General features: G+C 39.4%; 3 protein-coding genes across 7 annotated transcripts in view; 2 read left to right on the forward strand and 1 right to left on the reverse strand.

Annotated features, from left to right (window-relative positions):
* Positions 1–57: 57 nt before the first annotated feature.
* On the reverse strand, positions 58–1,151 carry Rpl37a (Ribosomal protein L37A). Its single transcript, XM_064117030.1, has 3 exons — positions 994–1,151; positions 394–522; positions 58–236 (listed from the first exon to the last, which is right to left on the reverse strand). Exons 1-3 carry the CDS (start codon positions 994–996, stop codon positions 90–92), a joined length of 279 nt encoding a protein of 92 aa, XP_063973100.1. The 5' UTR covers positions 997–1,151; the 3' UTR covers positions 58–89.
* A 98-nt stretch (positions 1,152–1,249) lies between these two features.
* LOC135160459 (ATP-dependent DNA/RNA helicase DHX36) lies at positions 1,250–5,067 on the forward strand. Of its 2 annotated transcripts, none has more exons than XM_064117010.1 (2): positions 1,250–1,444; positions 1,786–5,067. In XM_064117010.1, the coding sequence occupies exons 1-2, from the start codon at positions 1,384–1,386 to the stop codon at positions 4,647–4,649; spliced, it is 2,925 nt and encodes a 974-aa protein (XP_063973080.1). In that variant the 5' UTR covers positions 1,250–1,383; the 3' UTR covers positions 4,650–5,067. The 2 variants fall into 2 exon arrangements, with proteins under 2 accessions (XP_063973080.1, XP_063973081.1); XM_064117011.1 differs by having other exon boundaries at positions 1,789–5,067.
* Positions 5,068–9,966: 4,899 nt separating this feature from the next.
* The window catches only part of LOC135160462 (uncharacterized), an 82,343-nt gene continuing 74,381 nt past the window's right edge, over positions 9,967–17,928 (forward strand). Inside the window, exons 1-5 of one of the 4 annotated variants that reach the window (XM_064117016.1) lie at positions 9,967–10,339; positions 10,405–10,621; positions 10,973–11,156; positions 11,247–11,516; positions 14,418–14,888. In XM_064117016.1, coding sequence (XP_063973086.1) covers positions 14,776–14,888 — 113 coding nt within the window. In that variant the 5' untranslated portion in view covers positions 9,967–10,339; positions 10,405–10,621; positions 10,973–11,156; positions 11,247–11,516; positions 14,418–14,775. Of the gene's footprint in view, positions 10,340–10,391; positions 10,622–10,970; positions 11,157–11,246; positions 11,517–12,232; positions 12,694–13,301; positions 13,571–14,417; positions 14,889–17,928 lie in introns of those variants that run through there. The other 3 variants (XM_064117018.1, XM_064117015.1, XM_064117019.1) reach the window with 3 other exon arrangements.

Consider the following 17,928-nt stretch of genomic DNA (forward strand, 5'->3'; position numbering starts at 1 on the left):
GGTTTTATTTCCAAAGGTCGACTGGGGGATTCCCACCAAAGAAAGTGAAGGCTGAAGTACTTGTAAAAGTTTTTTATTGAGTTTATAATTTACTGTTCCTTAACTTCACGCAATCTTCGGACTGCTGATCTGACGGATGCTGCAGCTGTTGTGGCGTATACCCAGGCACCTCCAGCCACTGTCCTCTTGCAACGTTTGCAGGACCAGATTCCAACAACACTACGTTTCATGGCGTCCTGGGTGAACAAGAAAATTTAGCCATTTATATTTCTGCTAGAGCACACCATTTCAAATAAATTGAGACAAGCACATTACAAAAATAATTAGATTATCTTACGAGATATTCGGTAATCTTTGTCGATATTTTTTAATCTATGGATAGGGTGTTCTTACCTTGCCACAGAAGGTACAGGTGTATTTACTGTGTTGGGTTATTTCCATCTTCTTCACCATCTTCCTGAGGGAGGCACCATAACGGGTACCATACTTCCCGGTGATTCCAACCTTCTTTGTACGCTTGGCCTAATTATGAGAGGAATAAACAAACCATTAAAACCGCAATCACTACATTCCAATGCCATTCTCAATTATAAAATCCTTTTATAGCGGAATATCGATGACCAGTGCCACAGACTAGCTTCAAAACACTGAACATAACCAAGAATTGAATGACTGCTTCGTAAGAGTGAACATTTCTCCAAGACTTGGAAACCCATGAATTAATTAAATTAAACTATTGATGTGATTAGATTTGTTTCTGGTGAGATTTTCACCGTTTGTTGACAGCGAAAACATCATTCACATTTGTAATGCCTATCCACGGGTCACCATAACCTCACTCATCACAAAACCGAACTTTTTAATCACTCTGATAATGCCATTTTATAAATATCATGATGAAACAATAAAGATTTTTCTCCTGATAACACTGACATCGATTATTCCAATTATTCTTTTAGGATTAAATAATAAATTGACGATGACCGATCTTACCATTTTGGTAACAGTCCAATACACCCGACAAGAGGACCGGAAAAAGAAGTGCTAAGTGGGAATCAAATTTGAAATCAATTTTTGATTCTTAACTTAAAAAAACCAAAATGTTCAACTCTCACTGGAAAATTACAGTAAAAAATTTAATATGAATTTCTGGGATGATAAAAATTATTTATATTTACTGTAAAACTATATTTGGAAGATGATAAAATAGCCCTGATTATTGCTCAATTGACTCCAGTAGTCCGTGAGTTCCTACCCTTGCCGACCGAACAAATGGATTGTATGTCAGTCTTTGTGTCACAGGACGCAATAAAATTTTATATGAAAACAAATTAAGCGTTTGAACAGTTTATTGAATTGTGTGATTGATGAAGGACGATTAAGATGTCGAGATTTGTGCGCACTGGTGATCGAGGGGATAGACGCTTCCGTTTTGGGGAGGCAGGTAATTTCACTGGCGATTGTCAGGTTTTTTAGCCTCCAAAAATTGTTATTTGCCGCAGGGAAAGTAAACACAATCCAGTGCAGGAATGTAAAAATGAAAAAATGCACATATAAATTACTTTTACACTTAATAAACTCAAAAAATCACTGAAGGTATTTTTAAGGAATTTCCATGAAAGGCAGATATAATCTGATCGTCGAAATGAAATTACTCAATTTTTCCCATGTTCTACAAGAGCAGGGAAATCCTAAACTTTCATATAAGTTATTTTTCTGCCTTCAAATAAAATTATTTTCCCTATTTTTCGTATTTTAACGACAAATCCTTCGTCTGTCCCCTAGAAGACTCAGTGCCCAGCAGCTCCCATCATGGATATCAAAATGATGCCGGTCATTCTCGTGGTAGGGGTCGAGGTGGACGTCGGGGCCGAGGTCGAGGTGGTCACCCAGCCGGGCTAACAGGCAAGGAAATAGGTCTTTACTACCGCGAAAAATCCCTTCAAAAGGAACAAAAAGCGCACTACTTCTCCCTCGAGCCAATGGTCGAAGGAACCGTGAAGGCTCTTTTAACTCGGTTGAAAACCCCATACGTCCAAGAATCCGATTCGCCGGACGATGAGTACGATTATTTCAACGATAAATACAACCACATCAAAGACTCCCAGTTCAAGCGAAAATTTCTCGACATTGTATCTGGGAGTATTCAACAGAATTTATCTCGTGCGTTATTAATGAGTTCGAAACTGAGGAAAAACGCAGAAATCGACACACAATTAGTAAATGATTTCATGGTGGATTGTGATCGCGCTAATTATAAACAAATGAGTGCCTCTCGTTCGAAATTACCCGTCTACGAAATGAAGGAAGAAATTCTAGATCTGGTCCAGAACAATCAAATTGTTGTGATCAGCGGTGAAACGGGCTGCGGTAAAACAACACAAGTAGTTCAATATATTTTAGATCGTGAGATAGTTCGAGGTCGTGGAACGACAACGAAAATTGTCTGTACCCAACCGCGAAGGATATCAGCGATTTCGGTAGCTGAGAGAGTCGCTGCAGAACGCGCCGAACCACTAAGTAAATCCGTTGGTTATCAAATTCGATTGGAGAAGGTCATGTGCAGAGATTACGCTAGTATACTCTTCTGCACAACTGGTCTCCTTCTCCAATACATGCAGAGTGATCCAGCATTGAGGGATTTTTCCCACATAATCCTCGACGAAATACACGAGCGAAACACAGAGAGTGACTTCATAATCACTCTGTTGAAACAAGTCATCCCCAAGAGGCCGGACCTCAAGGTTATCCTGATGAGCGCTACTCTGAATGCTGACTCATTCGCCCATTACTACGACAACTGTCCCATCTTACATATCCCAGGGGTGACCTATCCCGTCAAGGAATTTTACCTCGAGGACGTCCTCGAATTCACGAGATTTAAATTTCCACCGGCCCAGAAGCTGCCTGAGAACTACAAGAGGCATTTGAAAAAGTTCAAGGACATGCAGGAAAAGGTGAATAGTTTTGAGGCTTTCATTGAGCCAGCTGTGAGGGAGATGGAGGCCCAGGGGACATATCGCCCTTACGTGACTAATGAATTGAGAAATCCCAACAGCGAAGTGTTGTCTTTGGACTTGATTCGGGAACTTTTATTATGGATTACGGCTACAAGAGAAATCGGGGCCATTCTCGTATTTCTACCGGGAATAATGGACATATCGAAGCTTCACCAAAGTCTCCTGGAGTGCGGTAAATTTCCCTCTCGCTCGTTTCGCATTTATCCCCTTCATTCGCGACTTCCAACAGTTGATCAGAAACAGATTTTCATACCATCCTGTACCTATAGAAAAATTATCCTAGCGACGTCTATCGCTGAGACGTCTATCACAATTGAGGATATTGTGTATGTCATCGATTGTGGGCGTACGAAATTAACCAGATTCGATATTACCAAAAACTTGGGGACGCTGGAGCCTGAGTGGATCTCTCTAGCGAATGCCAAGCAGAGGAAGGGAAGGGTTGGGAGGGTTCGGCAGGGGGAGGTCTTCAAGTTGTATACGAAAGCAAGGGAGATGACTTTCGATCAATACCCGACCCCAGAAATTTTAAGAACACCCCTGGAGCAAGTGATACTGCAAGCGAAGATATTGCAGTTGGGAAGTGTTGAGGTTTTTCTTGGAAGTCTCATGGATCCACCAGAGGAACGGGCGATTCATCTCGCTTTGGAGCACTTGAGAACCCTTAATGCTCTCGATAGTAATGAGCGTTTGACGCCACTAGGTTATCATCTCGCAAAGCTTCCACTTGACCCCAGAACAGGAAAGATGATACTGTGGGCATCAATATTCTCCTGTGTTGAGCCTGTCTTTGCCATTGCTGCTAGTCTAACTTTTAAGGATGCATTCTACTGCCCTCTTGGAAGGGAGGAAGAGGCAAATCGGGCCAAATTGGATCTGGGAATGGGACATTACAGCGATCACATCGCACTTGCTGAAGCTATAAGGCTGTACGAGAGGGCTTTGCGATCGGGTAATGCTGGCAGGTTTTGCTCGGAAAACTTCTTGTCGTCAAATACTCTGAGGCTGTTGGTGGATATGAAGCGACAGTTTGCGAGGCACTTGTACGAGATGAAGTTCCTGGAGAGTGAGGATCCTGGTGACGAGCGGTCTAACAGGAATTCTCATAATCTCGCGATGGTTAAGGCCATTATCTGTGCCGGATTGTTTCCAAATATTGCTACTGTCAAACAACATGGCAATTTTCCGAAGCTCAAAACTGCTGAGCATGGCCCAGTGGCGATTCATCCTAGTAGTATAAATGCAAGGGCGAAAAGCTTTCCCTCACCCTTCATTACGTACTTCCTCAAGCAAAAGTCTACGGCTATTCATTTGCACGATACAACGTGTGTTAATGAAGCAGCACTAATTTTTGCTTCCCCCAATAGCTCTATCAGGGCTGAAGGCAAGAGGTCTTTGATTGTATTGAATAAATCTACCTCGTTTCTGTGCAAACCCGAGACTGCGGGACTCATTCAGGAGCTCAAGGAGGAGATGGATAAATTGCTGGAGCACAAGATCACGCATCCTGGGACTATTAAGGAGCAATCGCAGGAGGATACTGTGATAAGGGCGATTATTGCACTTATTTCGGATGATGATGCTAGTGTGGATTTGGATATTGGGAGGTATCGTCGTACTGATTATTGATCTCGGACCCGTTCGATTGATGAGAACAGTAACGGGGAAGTGAGGGGTTGATTTCATGTGGAGATTAAGTGAAGAGAAAGTTTAAAGTGAATCTAATCGTTGAATGTCGAGTTGTCTCTGTGGCGAATGTTTCTTAGCGTAAATATAAGCCGAATTTCTATTGGGAAATGTCCTCCCAGAATTAATCGTTTCGAAGATAAAGAGATCGTTGATAGAGATGACAAAATTGATTGGTCAATTTCTAATTGGCGATTAGGGTATTACGTTTTTCGGAGGATATTTCACAATTTTGGCTCTCTCTTTTGAATGCCTGAATGTTTACGGAAAATTGAAATAGAAATTTTCCACGTAGGAAATGAAAAAATGAATAAGTGTAAAATCGTTATGTTGAAAAATAAATAAACAGTCGTTTAATATATATTTCATTCACTTCACTTATTAACTTTTATTTCATACGTAATTAATAAATTACGAATTAGAATTTTCAGTTTGATCGTTCTATCATTCACTTGGCCCTCTAGAAGTTCATCTTCTGATTGAAAATTCTAGTATAATTGCCGGCACTAGATAAATAAATCCTGTTGATATTAGACCGCATTCATTCACTTAATTTCTTTCTTTGACTTCAAGGTGAGAAGGGAAACTGGTTGAATCGAGTGTCTTCATGTTGACCCTGCAACCGTCAGTGTCAATTTACTCTTCCTCTCGACCCACTCCTTTTGTGTTGTGACCCATTAAAGTACTGAAATCGACGCATTGAAATCGGCAAATTGCAAATAAAAAAAATGACAATTTCCTGGGTCATCTTTTAAATAACAGCAGTGTGAGACATTGGAAAAAACATTGTTTATATTTGTTATTTTTTTCTGCTAAAGCCAGACTAAAATCATATTGGAATTGTTTCACTCCAAGTTCCAGCCTGAAAAATTAAAAAAATTCTACCAATGATGATAATTCAAAAGAAATAAAATCTTGGAAAAAAATTTAGTTGGACTCATTCCAACGAATTAAAATCTGCATTAAGTGTGAACAATAGTAGACGAATTGTTGACATTAAAAAATAAATTGTATCATTTTCGAATATTCAAGGTGAAAAGGGAAGCTACTTAAATCGAGTATTATCTTAATATTGATCCTGAAAGCATCCCTGTCAGTACTATTCCTTCCGACCCACTTCTTTTGTGTTCAATACGTACCCTTGTGCCGCTCAAACCCACCTGGAGGAGTATAGAAGTGAGAAGGAAAGCTCAAAAAATAATAAATGTCGGATATAATATACCCACCGACTGGATAAATAAACATTTTCCATAGCCATAAAAAAACGTGCGAGAATACTCGTGCGATTTATATGGGTTATATGCAATTCCATTCATTGGTACCGTTCGCGTCCCAATTGTGATCCATCTTCCTTTGTAAGCCCTCTACAAAACACTGTGCAACAATGTAGAAGTAGTTCAAGGGGCACAATCATTTAATTGTACGTTACACGGGACTTCGTAACGTTTTACATTGGTTTACTGCTGCTGATGGGGCAAAAAGGGGATCCTTGACTTCTTTTCTTATCCCCCTGCCCCGTTGAGGAACAGTCATTAATTATGGGTGTTTTAGTTCGAAAAAGACTTCCGGATGGAAGTCATGAGTTTCCTCTGGCATTTACATAATTGTTACTTCCGAATGGAGGTATTCTTATCGCAGAAATTAGCATATAAATTTCCGCGGAACTTTGATTTGACAAAAAATTGAAAAAAATGCTAAACGAGACAACATTTTTTTGCAACAATGATCAAGTATTTATGAAATAATTTTCCCCGTTAATTTTGTCCCATTGGGTAGCTCCAAGTTATTCAAAATTTTCGACTAATCAAAAATTGAGAAAGGATGAAACACCTGAAATTTCCAAATTTGTATCCACTCTCTTCCATTAATTTTTTCATTCGCTAAATTGCTGAAAAATTTAGTGAAATTGTCATTGAGCTGAAGCTCTTCAATCATTGATGGAGAAAAGCGATGTGACTGATGCAGTTCTCCCTTAGTAGATCCCCCCAGCAATTCAATAAACCAAACTGCATAAATCCTAGCCCAAGTTATTCGCGAACGAACGGATGTTTCCATTAAATAATGCCACATTGAAGAATGAGATAGCGATGTGGGACACACAGAGGCACGTTTTCGTGTGGATGAAGCGCGTGAGATGCACAGCGTGAAAGCGTGTGCACCAGGTCCACTGGCGGTTGGCAAAAGTCGTATGTTGCACTGGACTCTTCGTGGGGTAATGTCGGAAGGGGTATGAGGGGGGCAGAGGGGCCCGTGTTAAAGAACGTTTATCTTTATTCAACTAAGCGGCTGTATGTACTCATCCAAAGGCAAATGTGTCGTCGGTTTAAAGAAAAATAAAAAATTGAGAGAAAAAAGGGGCAACTTGCGAAATGACTTTTCATTCGAACGACTCTCTAATTAGTAGTCTTTATCGCTTGGTGCATACTGCGGTTGTCTGTTGAAACGGGTGCGCCATATTCTACGCAGTCTCGTCTCTTTTAATACGAAATGTCGTTTTCATGTATCTCAGACATTGGGATTTATAAACGCCTTGCATTCATCGGTGAAGTCTTTCAATTTCCTGTCGATCTAGATTGTAATATCCGGTTATTCAATTTTTTTCCCTCATTTTTTTCGGAGGACAATCTGTTGTTGAAGGCTCTGGAGGTGGAGTATTGGATTACTCGAGAGAGCTTGTGAGGATCCTGCCCTCGAATTTTTTGGTATTTTTTGAGTTGTGCTTGTGAATATGTCAGGTGTTTTTTCGTGTGTGTTTTATTAACTAGTCGTTTTGGTTGAAGTCTTAATATGAATTTCTGTATTTGTATGAAATTTTAGGGAACGATTCAGGTAAATTTTAGTGTCCGCTGATTTTTTCATTAAGTTGTGTTTTTTTACGGTGAAATTCCCTGAAATTTTGGCGTAAGCTTAAGAGCTAGTGCCCAACGATGGAAAAATATTTATTCAGGAGGCAGTTGACCAGATGGCTTCAAGAAAAAATAGTGCAGTTTCGAGAGTTAATGGAAATTTCATCGATTTTTAAATTTTTTAACAGGAGGTGGACGAGAATCTCCCAACTTTCTTGAGTGTTCATTAAAAGCATTATCACATCTGCTTATTCAATTTTATACCTCGTTTTTCATGGCAGTCTGTTGTTGAAAGCTCTGGAGCTCAGGTATTGAATTTCTCGAGAGAGCTTGCGAGAATCTTGCCCTCGAAGTTTTCATCATTTTCTTCGCTAGTACTAATTATTTTCTTCACTCGGATGTTCGATCTAAATTGTCAACATTTATCTTGCTTTTCACAGACTTATTAAACTGGAATTTACAGTCCCATTGGTCCCTTCATTAAATCGTGTATTTTTAATTTGAAAATACCCAGAAAAGGGAATCCTCCAAATTAAATGTACAGTTCGTTAGTCAATGCCTTTCAGAATCTTTCGAGTTGAATATCGCAGACTAGCAATGGGAATGCAATTTTTTTCTTGTAAATGTTTATAAAACCATTTGTGTTTTCAACTGACATGTTGACTGAGGGTCCACGAACTCTGAAAGAGCCCATGAGTGCAAACAACCGGTCGACGAGCATTCCAATTGTCGGGTGAAAGTTTTGGGGGGCATAAATCAGGCGCCCTCCACCACCGTCATTTTCAAAACTCTTTATTCCGTCAATTTTCTTCTCCATGAACAACAGTGTAATGTGACTCTGGGTGCGCCAGGAGTGCTGAGACACCTGTCTAGAATTACAGGAAATGGAATAATCATTAAGGATACGCAAGTGGAACAGACACTGCGTAAAAATTTATTTATTTTGAATTACCTTTTGATGTTTTTCTCGAAGGAGACGAGGTTGTTAAAATTTTTTACCTGAGATTTGCCTTGCCCTATTTAAACATTCCCAATACCATTGAATTCCACAGAAATTTTCTATCAAAAAGCCTGTAAGGCTTTAACGTCTCTAATCTTTAGTTCAATATTGAAAAATTATATCTAAATCACATAATTGACTTCAATAGAATCCTTTATTCGCTGTCAACCACCTGTGGCTTTTAAAACTTGCTCAACATGTACTTCCGGTAACAATGACTTCACGAATAGTTAAAATGATTTCCGATTGAAATGTCTGCATAAGTACCTATAAACTACGCACTTTTCGATTTGGCTGATCGATGTTGAGATTATTGCCTTCCAAAATGGAATGAACAATTCTCAATTTCAAGGGCAATAAGACAAAGAATCGAGAGTTGCTCGAACCCGAAAAAAAATTCTTACAAAACCTTCTACATACCATTCAGAGTGACAGTTTCTACCAGCTGTTAATTTCCCATGACTTTTCGTGTAAATATCGTAATGAAAAATGATGACTATCTATTCGAAGGCCCAGTGATTTCGTCATTGAAAATTCTCCTATGAACACAACCACAAAAGAATCAACACCAAATGACTGTTAATATTCATCAGACCAATGGGTTTCAATTGGATTACGTCTCACTGCTCTCAGTCACGTGAAATTCCTTACTATTGTGGTAAAAATTAGTTGAGAAACTCTGCATTCCAGTCAAACAAAGTATTCGGCAAATAAATACCAATTAATTACGTAAAATAGGAGAAGATAATGTGTGAACGTAATACCATATAAAGACGAAGTGGGGAATTTCCCACTCGTTAAATTCAAATTTATCTAATTCAATCAAATATTCATTCGGCCCATTTCCCATCCACCAAATCAAAAAATGTCGTTAAAAATGAATGAATCACTTCATCAGTAGCTTCTCAAACGTGAAATTAAAATAGTCATCACAATCCATTTAATACGCACTTTATTCCATTGTAGGCGAGAAAAACAAATGTTTCGTAATATTAGAATGTGTGTGCCTGTTGTTTTTAATTCCCCAACGTGCCAATGGATCCCTTCACCTCGGTCTCTTTTACGACCTCCATCCTTCCTCCTCCCTCCTCTGGATGCGAGGTCTAGGGGGCCCTTCCTCATCGCCTAAATCTCTACTCCATCATCGATACGACCTCAGGGACTCCATGGCGATTGCCTCGAATTTGTTTTTCTCGTAAACACACCAGCCAAATACCGGTCGACGTATGAGTTCGACGACCGTTAACGCAGTCTTTCGAATTGCCTGGCGCTCACTCACACACACACAGTCTGACGTCTGATAACTAGCGCCACCACTTAACTTAAACTTCACTGCGCCCTCTTCACTGACGCTTTCACATTAATATATCTTCAGTGATTTTTCGGATCGGTTTTTGCATTCATTCTTTTTGCAAAATTACGTATTGAGGGGGTTCTGCATTCGATATTTGTTCGCGGCATTACCTTTCGACTCTAGTGCTCTTTTATTTAAAAAATTAGGAATTATATTGAAGAAGAAAATTAGTGTTCGGAGAAATTTTGCATTACATTAAATCCATTAACTTTTGGGCAAAATGGTTCTACTCTAACCTGACAATTTTGGTGGTAATAATTGTTTTCGTGGGGCATTTGTGTATCTAGATATTCATAGTGACGATTTTTGCTCAATAATTTCGAACAAAGTCCATTGTTTATAAAAAAAAGTGTTAGTGACAACAAAGTGATATCGACGGAATAATTTTTACGTGAAAATATATTTTTTTCCTCATCCCTGTGCTTCTTCTATGGTATAAAAACATTCTTCGGACAATAGAGCGTAATTTTCTCTTGCTAATTGTTTGACTTCTTCCAGGATATTGAAGGGTCGCCTCCCAATGGCTAATCTGGCTCCAGTGAAGATGTTCTCCAGCATCAAATATTTTCAAGCAGAATATAGACTTCTTCAACAAAGTTAATTTCTCTCCCAGTACACCCTGGAACACCTGTGGCAAAATAAGTTGACCTGCCCCGAAAAACAGCAGATTTCGACATTGCCAAATCCAATCCTTCCACTCTGGAGCGAAAACCAAGTAAATCTCAGAAAACTACACCATCAAATCTATTTTTCCACTCACTCCACGAGTTCCCACATAAACCCCTCTAAGACCACTCAATCCCACACCACCGGGAACGATAAAAGAAAAATCATTCCAAGTGTAAAATTGAAAGGTAAAACTGGTAATAAAAATCATCAAAACGAGAGAGGAAAAAAAAAATTTCACAAGTGCGAGTTTAATTACATTATAAACAGGCATGTCGAGTAAACGTTAATTGCAGTGCACTTTGTGGGTAACCATGCAATTTCGTTAAAAGGAGGGATGGAAAAATATATACAATGCTGGGCAATTGGGTTAATGGAAGAATCTCCTTTTTGTTGAGAGTTTCAGAGGGATAATTGTTACGTGGCCATCGATGGTGGAATCATTAGGTGCAACTCAACGCCTCTCCCACATCCAAATTCCAGTTAATAATAATGGAAAACAAAAAGGTGAAAAAAAACTGTACTGCTCCAGTAAAGTCACTCAACAGCCGGAAACTTTCACGAAAATTACGAGTATCAGAAGGGTAACGATAAAGCATTTATTATATTACCCTTTATGTTAATAATATTCTTGTGACATTGGTGAGCTTCTCTTTGTATTTTCTACGAGGCAGTATGTTCCCATCGATTTCCTCTGGATTCGATGGCGTGCGGATAATGATCGATATCGCAAAGGGGAAAGGTGTACACCGGCACAACGATTGGCCCAATTTCGATTGGCCGAGTCATCTGTTGCATGAAAGGAAAGATCTGCAATGTATTTCTGCCCCTCCACAACTACCAATTCAATACCAAAATAATGAAGGAACGAGTGGATGTACGTTATACTTACAATGGATAAATTAAACAGGATGTGCTGGAGATTATGAAATACTTTCAATGAGGTATGATATTACGGTAATTGCGTCGTCCTTTAATTCTCGTTCTTTTCGATAGAAATTTTTGAGGAATCGGGTTCGATGGTGCACGCACAGGCCGGGCTGTCTAGACCTTTGTCGTTTAGTTTGTCGTGCGGAAATGAATTTATTTTTAGGTATTGAAGGGTTTGGCACAGTGGGAACAGATGATCAAATGGTAAACGGGTTTTTGACGAATACGAATTACGTGAAGTGGGGAAAAGGGGGGGGGGGTTCTTTCTAGGTTAGGAGAAAAAGAAATATCTCGATGCATGTAAGGAGGATTTTTCATTAATGATTTTAGTTACGTAAATTAATGGAGTAACAAGTTACCCTCAATTGAAACCTCCCCAGTTGACCCTAACTCAACACTATTCGTCAATTGCCATAAATCCTACATTAATAAATTCGCAATAAAAATCGTGGAGTCTCCTCCGTAAATAAACAATGTGCCAGCAGTCATCCCTTCTCCCCCAAATACGGAATCTCCCTTCCGCGAAGCGCTCGCCCCCTCCGTCGTCCGTAAGCTCCAACGAAAAAACCGCCCCCAAAAAAAAAAAAAAAAAAATCTCAGGTGTTCTGCACTTGAGCTCCGCCAGTAGTGACTCCCTCCGTCACTCAGTGTGTGGCGTGCGCTGTTGATAGCCGATACGAATAAAAGCCAAAAAAAGGGAGGACAGGCAAGCGGCGGTGGCGGCGCTCTGCTTCGCCTATAGACGCCGCACGGAGCGCACCGAACAACTCAGTCTACATCCGACCGTCGTGAGTGTCGCGCCGGTCTCGCTCTCGTTGGTGATATATCCTACTAAATAAAGCCGCACTCATCATCGCGCGACGAGACTCTCAGTCCAACCGATCGTAAGAGAAAACCAAAACAATAGACCTTTACATGGTGAATTTAAATGAATAAGTAAACAAAACAAGTGTTGTTGTGAATCATCTTGAAGACATTCGCGGTGAGGGAAAAAATAAAATATCCGGAAAACCTTCGTTGGGATATTATTGGAGACAAGGTCGTACGCACAACAGGGGGAGAACGAGAAGAACTTGAAGATTGGAATCGCGTGTGGAAACGATGAGAGCCAGTGTGGACCGTCTGATCGCGGTGGGGCGATAGCGCCCATAATTTTTGGTGCTCTCGTGTCAAATACAGCGGTGACAAGGGGTCAGTGTACGATAATATTGTGTTGACATTAAATCACATCATTTATCGCACTTTTTTCATTCAACTTTCATACGATTAGAATCATAAACACCATTGTTTTCACTCGAATTCTCACGCATGCGCTCGAGCCTGTTGCAATAGATACTAGTGTCGTTATTATTACGAGGATTTTTTCGCTGGGAATAATGTCTTAAATTGGCCATTGACACCCTACTAGTTTTAGATATTTGTTTAGAAGGGCGTCAGACAAGGGGGAGAGAGTGGTTTATTTTGTGTTTTTGAGTACCAATTTGTCAGTTTATATTTTTCTTTTGGGAAGAGGAGGGCGATGAGGTCTGACTCCAGACGTCCTGATCTACTTCATCTCCAATTCCCCCTTTCCGATTTTTTCTGGGGGTTGAGGGGGTCTTTGGGGGGGAGGGAGAAGCGCTTAAAAAACTTTGTTAAAAGCATGCGGGTTCATTGACTGCGACTGCGTGCCCGCAATGGCCGTGTGTTTCTCCCTCTGTCTTCGTTTTTAGTCCCGGCTTATTCTTGTTTCTCTCTGTGTCGCCCCGATCTCTGGCGCAGTTGCATCGGTGACGGACAGACCCTTCTGAATTTCTCACTGCCATTGCCAATTAATTTTCATCATACTTGGTGTTTAAATAGATGGGGTGAGGGTTGAAGAGGGACTGACCTTTTTGAGAGGTTTTTCTTTTGAGTGGTTGAGGGTGAAGCTGAAACCGGGAAATGATTTGCCAGGGGAAGATCCGATTTAGAGGGGTGTAGCAATGCCTTTGAGGGATGAGCAGAGTTGTTAGGAGGGTTCGAGTTTTATTGACAATGACGTGAGAATGGCTCAGTGAAATTCGATGATTTTTACTCCACTTGACAGGTATTTTTATAGACTTTCTAATGAGATTTGAATCGTTTTAATTGAATCAGAGAACCAGGAAGAATTGGTGATTCCTCATGCTCTCATTTTTTATGAAGACAGGAAGTTTCATGGAAAATTAAATAAAGATTGAGTGAAATGTAAAGATTTTTTTGGCGACGAAATGAGCGCCTGACAGATCATATCCGAATCCACTGAGTACCACAGATTAATGAAATAATTCCCAACTGTGTGACTTGATACAAAAATCATGTTTTCCACTAGAATTTTTCCTCGAAAAGGACATAAAATGACTCCCCTACAACCTTCTGTAACTCAGGTTGCGCAGCATGAATTCAGGCCATTTTTTTTTCATTTCCAAGACATTTTCCCCTTCTTTAAAATGAGATGTCACTCCTGCAAATGGCCTGAGTGACTCCTATGATATTCACCATTGAATGAATGTTATATTTTTCCAGAGAATTTTGCTCTGAAAGTCACGGAAGGTTTTCTTTATTCACAAGTAAAAAAAACAATCTTTCATTTTATCTCCACCAACAATCTATTTATTATTATCAGTAGCAAGATATCATCGAAAGATCATTCACATCAGTCCAGCGAGACGAGCCCCTCCCCCCGTAGTGCATTTGCGCTTCTCTTTTTATTTTCTTTCCTGACACAGATTGTTGAACCGTTTCAGCTAAAAATTACCTCAGTGACACTAACGGGTTAATCTCCCATTTCTTTATTTTCCTTTCCCGTTTAAATACGAGTGTTGGATCACAGCAAATACCCACTATTATTACCACCCAACAAACACGCCACGAGACGTTATTTATTTAATCATCTCGAATTGCTTTATTTTCAGATTAGAGAGGAGTTGGGGGAGCTAAACCCCGGGGGTGTGCTTCCACCAGACACTGGAGTTGAAAATTATAGTCGAAAAATTATCGACAAAGGCGCGATTAAATGAAGTGAATGAAAAATGACAAGTGCAGTCGCGAATAATTTTCCAGTTGAAACTAAAAAATTGTGATTTTTCAGTTTAGTCCTAATTTAATTATATTTTTTTTTGTTCGTTTCGGGGCGCGGAGTGCAGTGCTTTTAATTCGTGTCGGAAAAGTGGGGGGATATAAATCGGGAATTGAGTTCCGTGATTGCAAGAAAAAAAAAACAACGGAATAAGTGCCGGAGGGCAAGGTGGAGGCGTCAGCTAGGCGGTTGACATGATTATTTCAAAGGATTTGTTCCTCCTCGGCGACCAAGATTATCTTCGCCTGCCAAGCAACGAGAAGCGCCAGCAGCGGGCAATGGGACGTCCGATCATCAATGCCCCCAGGTGAGTGTCTCATTTATTAAGCTTCACTTTCACTGAAACAACGGAAAAAACGAGGAGAAGAGATACGGCGAAAGATCTTCTTTTTTTCTTCATTTGGGTTTTTTTTTTTTTCGGGGGGAAAATATCACGTTTTTCCCTGAGGCAGATGGAGGTTCGCATGCACCCGGCGCTCATAAACTCTTCCACTGTATCTTGTCGGTGAGAAAGCGCTTGCCAGTCTTCCAAATGTGAATTCGTACGAAAATGTCCCTTGTCGAGAGTTACGAGGTCTGGGGAGGATTTGAGATAGACGAGGTTGGGAATTTTGGATTGGGTCGTTAGTCGCGTTTATGGGTTTAGAAGTGAAACAAAAGACTTGGCGAATGGGGAAGTGGGGGATTGGAATAATGAGGGAAATTATGAACGGAGAATTTAATTGAATTAATATTTTATGATTGTACCATTCCAGAGATTTATTTAAATCAACAGAAATGAGTTACGTTATAGCAGAAATTATCAGAACTGTGAATGGAATAGTTAGAATAGTTTGATTTTCACGATCACTCGTCGTCATAGTAATTCAACACTCGATTCCGATTCCCCTCTGAATTCCATCCTTTGAATTCCTTTCTCATTCTCTACAGCTTCTAGGAAAATCCGTGCAAATAGGCCACACGCCTGTGATTCCCGGCAGACAACGCGAAAATTATAAAAAAATACGAACAATACCACGTCTTGGGAAAAATCAAATTTCACTTTCTTCCGATCGATGAATGTCAGGGCCTAAATCAAATAGTTTCATTGTCGTCTAGTTTTCATCCCCATTCTCCACAGCTTTATAAAAATACGTCCAAGTAGGTCATGCGTCTCTGATTCCCAGTAAACAACAGGAGCATTACAGCAAAACAAACGAAAAAGAAAAAAAAAACAACGTGGTGTGGAAAAATCAAGTTTTCACTTTTCATCAGACCGAGTAAAATTCCCTTTTACCTTTTATTTTCTTTTATTTAAAACGAAAACTATTCTCGTGTTCCAGTTTTAATCGTCGTCTCTTTGATAACGCGTTTCATTCCTTCTCATCTTGTACGAATGAAAAAGAAAGAGGCTATGGTAGGGGGCCCAGGGGGGTGATGATGGTGGTGGCGGTGGGAGGGGTGGGAAAGGGGGTATATACGGCAAGTGTCTGCTAAGGAGTGGACGCAAAGAGATTGCGGCCTGTTCACTCGTGAAAATACAAAAACCGGTTCGACTCGTGGCAATTCTCCTCTCGATGCCAGGCGCACACACGTGATTTTTGCTCTCCTCCCGTGTGGTGCACCTTCCAGTCCTAAAAACTCATTTCACTGCTGTGTGTATGCAGCATTTTTGACTGTCTCACACGCATGTGTGATGGTTAAAATACATTTTATTTGGTAGTGAGTCCGTTATTCCAGCCTGGGTTGAGTAAAAATCGGTAGCCACTCGGCAATTAATTATTAATGCTGGTGGAATACATTAATGTATCGGTGTTATTAAAATTATTCAACGGTCCACGATTACGACGTAGGAAATGGAGAATAATAAATGTGGATAATGGCCAGTGAATTTTTAGTTTAAAAATTCACGGAAAAGTCACAATCACGATATTCAGGTCAATTATATTTGGAAAATCAATAGGTGGGAAGACTTTGCGTAATTTGATTGCGATCAATGACGTGGAATTTAAAAATTTAAAGCAATAAACCACTGACTTATGGCTCGCATTTTATCATTTGGGATTTCATACAATTTTCAGAAAAACTCGCAATATTGCCATTCGAAATTGTTCCAGTGATATTTCTGACTTTTCTCGGCTGAATTTTTTTACCTGAACTCAAAAAAATGGTTGCACACGGAAAATTTTATTGCTTTGTCAAAACTTTCTGCTGTAATCCCTCGTAGATTTTTATCGTCTCGTAAAAAAATAGTGTCTCTTATTGCATTGTAGTTTTTAACGACAAGGGAAAAATTCTCTTTTGAAAAATTATAATCACAATAAAATACATGAATATTTTAGGTAAATTATTTGGCCTTAAAAAATTCGCATTATTTTCCATTAATATTTTAGCTACTAATATCGCTCATTAGAGTTTGGATAAATTGAAATGAATTCTAGAACAACTTGAAAAAATCACAACGCAGTAAAATTTTACTATTTTTCACGATTGTTTGCAGTAATCCCTCGTAAATTTAGTAATGCTATCCCATAAAAAATAGCTTCCCTTATGGCACTGGATTTTTTTAACGACGGGTAGACAATTCCCTTCGGCTATAAAATTAAACAGTTTAATATTCCAGAAGTAGATTAATTTGGTGAAAATAAAACGCATGGACCTTTCCCATAAATTGCCGGCCCTTAAAATTTTCCGAATCGTTTAATTCGTCATTTTACGAGGAATCTGTTGACATAAAATTTTCCGAAAATTCTTAAACGCTGCCGTAAAAAATAATCAAATTGGATAATGTTAGTTTCGCAATAGAAATCGTAATTACCCTGAAGGATATAGGAAATTACGTCGGTTTTATCGCTTGAAAATGGGAGAAGTTCTTTAAATATTCATTAGAATTAGAATGTTGCACTTAAAAATAATTTTAAAGCTCTTGATTTTTATTTCACATGAATACAAAAAATTCAATTCAAATTAAATGAGCCAATTAAAGACCAAGATCAACTTCCTTCACTGCATTTTATTTTTCAACGGCAGGTGCAACATTCTCTTCAGCAACAAAAGTAAACATTATCATATAAATTTCATCGCACATCATTCATCCAGACAGGCCTGTACATATCACACTATGAAATGCACATCAGAAATGAAAGGGGAGTGAATCGGAAAATATGCAGACACGAAAATTCTGCCCGAGTTAACGTTCAGTACAGACAAGAAACATTTAGTCGTTTTAGCGTCTCACAGTGCGAAAAAACATATAGACGCATGTTTGCACGTTTCTTCTCCCTCTAAACCAAGAACTAGTGTACCTAGACGCTACCATAAACAGTAGACGAGTTTATTTTTAAACTGGCGATTAAAAAAGAAAAAAA

Source organism: Diachasmimorpha longicaudata, chromosome 3 (assembly GCF_034640455.1).
Source record: "Diachasmimorpha longicaudata isolate KC_UGA_2023 chromosome 3, iyDiaLong2, whole genome shotgun sequence".
Taxonomy (NCBI): Eukaryota; Metazoa; Arthropoda; class Insecta; order Hymenoptera; family Braconidae; genus Diachasmimorpha; species Diachasmimorpha longicaudata.